The sequence below is a fragment of the Chenopodium album genome, chromosome 20, assembly GCF_948465745.1.
Source record: "Chenopodium album chromosome 20, dcCheAlbu1.1, whole genome shotgun sequence".
NCBI classification, from domain to species: domain Eukaryota; kingdom Viridiplantae; phylum Streptophyta; class Magnoliopsida; order Caryophyllales; family Amaranthaceae; genus Chenopodium; species Chenopodium album.
The window spans coordinates 17,232,838-17,237,337 of record NC_137853.1 but is presented as its reverse complement, the minus strand read 5'-3'; the positions used below and the strand labels follow the sequence as shown (position 1 = coordinate 17,237,337).

Here is a 4,500-nt window from a genome sequence, read left to right as displayed (position 1 = left end):
TCGAGAAGGTGATAACAGTTTAGATCAAACAAGAGATGACATTACTTTAAATGGACAAGAAGATTTCAACAATGCAGACATGATTAGAAGTTATAATGATGAAATACCAATAAATGAAGGAGAAGACAACAATGGTATTATTTGTTATTTATTCAATGGTTTTTATTTACAATGCACGAATTAATACATTTCATAATGTTTTTATATTATAGGAACTAAAACAAAGAGAAAAACTTATAAGACTAACAATCCTAGAGGCCCTACAAGAAATCTTCAAATGGCAAAAATGAGACCCGGTGAGAAAAAAAAAGTGGATTTTAACATTAAAGGTCAGCCGATTGGTGTGAATAGCGCTTGTTTGGCAAATTATTGTGGTGCTCTTGTACGAGATCCTCTTAACGCTCCACTTTATGAGGTGAAAGTATTTTCACAGATTTTGAAAGAAAATAAGGAGAAGATGTGGCAACTTGTTCTGGTATTTTTTATTTTATTTTATACCTTGATACAAATAGATTATGTTTTTCTTGCAATTTTTTTTTTAGTCACTAATAACTACATTTCTATGTATTGTAAAGGAAAAATTTGATATAGGACTTGAGGATGACGAGGATGAAGAGGGACGTGAAAAGAAGTTAAAAGAAAGAAAAAAGTTTATCATGGAATCTTTGAATAAGAAGTATAGGAGTTATCGCGCAAGATTGAAGAATACTTATTATGATACAGTTGGTACAGATGAAGATCGACTTAAAGAGGAAAATATGCCTCCAAATGTTGATGAAAATGACTGGAAATGGCTTGTTGAATATTTTGGGTCAACAGAATTTAAGGTATAGTATAATGTTATCATATATTTGTTTTTTTCTTTTTTAGTTCTCGACATTAATTATATATTACTTTTCATATTTTAAAGGCCATAAGTAAAAGAAATGCTGACAATCGATCTTACCAAGATGCTGGACACACTGCTGGGACAAAGAGTTTAGCTCAAAAAGCCGAAGACATAGTAAACTCTTTCCCTTTTTTTTTTTTTTTTTTTTTGCAAAAAAAAGTAATTTTATGATGTAACTTTTTATGATATCAGTTCAATCGTGACAAAGTAGTGCCAAGCATGTTGGATTTATATAAGGAAACTCATTCTAAAAGTGATAAAGCACCTATCACTGAAGTGGCAAAAGAAACCATGGTAAGAATTTACGTAGTAGTAAGAGTAATATTGAAAAATAATACTATATCTATAATGTATTACAAAAGCTAATGAACAAATCCTATCAATAACTTAATTCATCGTATTTTCATTTTTTATTCCTATATTATTAAAGGTATTCTGAAAGTTAATTGTGGAGGTGGTATATGTGTTGTGATTAAAATGATGTTGGAGTTGTTTTATATTTATTGTGTGACAGCAGGTTGAAATGATTATACTAAAGTTGGTTTTCAGTTATATTATAAGGGAAATGCTGTCCAAATTTATGTAGAAGTAAAGATACATTTTATTTGTTATTAGTTAAAAAGACTTGTGGCCTTTATTTTCTCTATAGGATCAATCTAGTATATAATTAATTGATTTCATTTGTAATTATTAGCGTTTTTAGTTTTTCCCCTTTTTGTATAATCTTACATCAAATTTTTTTTTATACAGTCAAAAATTAAAGATCTCCTTATGCAACGTGAGGCAGGAGAAATAGACATGACCGATGAAGAAATCTATGCAAAAGTTAAGCCCATTGGTAAACGTGGTCGTTATCATGGCAAGGGAGTCAGTCCTTCTATTTCATCATTATATGGGACATTTAGTGAAGGAGAAAAGTTACGCAAAGAAGCCGATGAAGCAAAGAATGAGGCAATAGAGGCTAAACAAGAGGCAAAAGAAGCTAATGTGAAAAATAAAGCCCTAACGAAAAAGATGAGAGGCCTTCAGAATGAAATGGAGGTTATGAAAGATTTCATGGGGAATATTTTGAACCATCTAGGCTATGATTTGTCTGAAATAAATATGGATGAGGTATATTTCATTATTTAATACTATTATATGATTATTGGATTAAATTTAAAAAATAGTTTTTATTTGTCATTGCATACTAATTATGAAAATATAGGTTAATGATAACGATGAGGAAGATAATGAGAATGACGATGAAGAGGATGATGAAATTCAAGCAGATGAAGTTTAGTAGTAACATTTATTTTCATTCATTGTAAGTTCTAGTGAACTAAATTTTTTAATCTTTCTTTGGATGTGATAACATTTAATTATGATCATTTATAGCTTTGTTCTATTATTTTTTTATTTTATGAATTAGTGATCTATACTTATTTAAATCTAATTTTTCATCATTTTAACAAATATTTAATTTCATACTTTTCAATGACAGGAAACTATATAATGAAGATGGCTAGAGATGGAATTGGAAGAAATTGAAGAAAATAATGTTGTTTTCAAGCTTATGGTTTTAGATTGAAAACTCTTTTGTATTCACATCATCCAATTTTTTTTTTAAAATTATTTTGAAGTTAAGTAGTTTAGTAACTTAAATAAATATTTTTGGATCAATAATGTAATTACTATTAAATTATTAATAATGTCATTTTTGTTTGATTTAATGAAATCAACTTGCTTTACATATGTTATATTGACATGATGATAAATCTTTTAAAATGATTTTGCCTATAAATGTACAACAAAAATTATATCATGACTTAAGAAATTCTTGTAATATAAATTTCTATACATTTCGAATTAATATATTAGAGGCATATATAATGTTTTTTCGCCTCTAAAAACCTTTTATGTCAAATTTCTAATTTGTATCTAAATATCATTAGCATTAATATACAAAATTGCATCTAATTATATTTTGAGACAAAACTATATGATTGCTTCTAAATGTATATGGTATGTAGAAGCAAATAGATATAATGCCTCTGAATATATTTTGAGGCAAAATTATAAGGTTGCCTCTAAATATATATGGTATTTAGAAGCAAATTTTCATAATGCCTCTAAATATATTTAGGGGCAAGATTATACGATTGCCTCCAAATATATTTAGGGGCAGGATTATATAGTTGCCTCTAAATATACGGGTTTTTAGAAGCAATGCATTGTATTGCCTCTAAAAGAGGCTTTAGAGGCAACCATCAATTAGCGACAGAATTTTTAGAGGCACTTGATTAATTATCTCTAAACGTTATTAGAGGCAACATCATTATTATTAGAGGCATTTTTTACTTGCTTCTATAAGTAATTTTTTTTGTAGTGTGATGAGGTATTTTTGGAATGATCCATACCTCTTCAAGCAATGTGGTGACGGTTTTTTTAGGAGATGTGTCCCCGATCATGAGATTGAGGGTGTCCTTGAGCATTGTCACTCACTACCATGTGGGGGACATGGTGGTGTTGACAAGACGGTAGCAAAAATTTCCTAATCTTTAGTTTGGTGGCCTTCAATGCACAAGGATACTCACAAATTCATCATGCAATGTGATCGATGCCAAAGGAGTGGTGGCATTACTAAAAGGGACGAAATGCCCCAACAAGGTATTCTAGAGGTGGAGCCCTTCGATGTTTGGGGGGTGGATTTCATGGGACCGTTCGTTTCTTCATGTGGGAACCTATACATCTTGGTGGCGGTTGACTATGTGACGAAATGGATCGAAGCTATACCCTTTCCTACCAATGACCACAAAGTGGTGCTTAAGCTTCTCAAGAAGATAATTTTTCCTAGATTTGGGGTACCAAGGGTTCTAATCAGTGACGGAGGGTCTCATTTTGCCAAAAAGCAATTGGAAGCTCTTCTCAAGAAATATGGTGTTCATCACAAGGTTGGTCTACCGTACCATCCTCAAACTCAAGGTCAAGTGGAAGTGTCAAATCGAGAAATCAAGAATATCCTTGAGAGGATGGTAAACAAATCAAGGAAAGGTTGGTCCCTAAAGCTTGATGATACTCTTTGGGCTCTTCGAACGGCATACAAGACTCCCATTGGTACATCCCCCTATAGGTTGGTCTATGGGAAGGCTTGTCACTTGCCGGTCGAGCTAGAATACAAAGCTTGGCGGGCCATCAAAGAGCTAAACATGGATTTGTCGTTGGCGGGTGACAAGAGGTTGTTGAAGCTCAACGAGCTCGAGGAGCTTAGAGATGATGCCTATGAAAACTCAAGAGTCTACAAGGAGAAGACAAAAAAGTGGCACGACCAACATATCCGGAACAAGAGCTTCAAAGTTGGGGACAAAGTCTTAATCTTCAACTCAAGGCTTCGCTTGTTCCCGGGCAAGCTCAAGTCCAAGTGGTCGGGGCCTTTCGTTATATCAAAGACCACTCCCTATGGTTCTTTTGAGTTGGATGCCGACGGAAACAAATTCATGGTGAACGGCTCTCGTTTGAAGCACTATTTCTGCAAGGAGGAAGTTGGTGTGATTGAGTGTTTGAGGCTAGACCCTTTGGGTCCTAACCCACCCTTTTGAATGGATTTTCATCATGGTCAAGCTAATGACCTT

At 32.8% G+C, this 4,500-nt stretch overlaps 1 protein-coding gene across 2 annotated transcripts; it reads left to right on the top strand.

The window, feature by feature from the left end:
• Positions 1-264: 264 nt before the first annotated feature.
• LOC145596481 (uncharacterized) lies at positions 265-1,177 on the top strand. Of its 2 annotated transcripts, XM_081652647.1 has the most exons (3): positions 265-475; positions 576-827; positions 911-1,177. In XM_081652647.1, exons 1-3 carry the CDS (start codon positions 278-280, stop codon positions 1,058-1,060), a joined length of 600 nt encoding a protein of 199 aa, XP_081508773.1. In that variant the 5' UTR covers positions 265-277; the 3' UTR covers positions 1,061-1,177. The 2 variants fall into 2 exon arrangements, with proteins under 2 accessions (XP_081508773.1, XP_081508774.1); XM_081652648.1 differs by having other exon boundaries at positions 576-1,177.
• Positions 1,178-4,500: the final 3,323 nt, after the last annotated feature.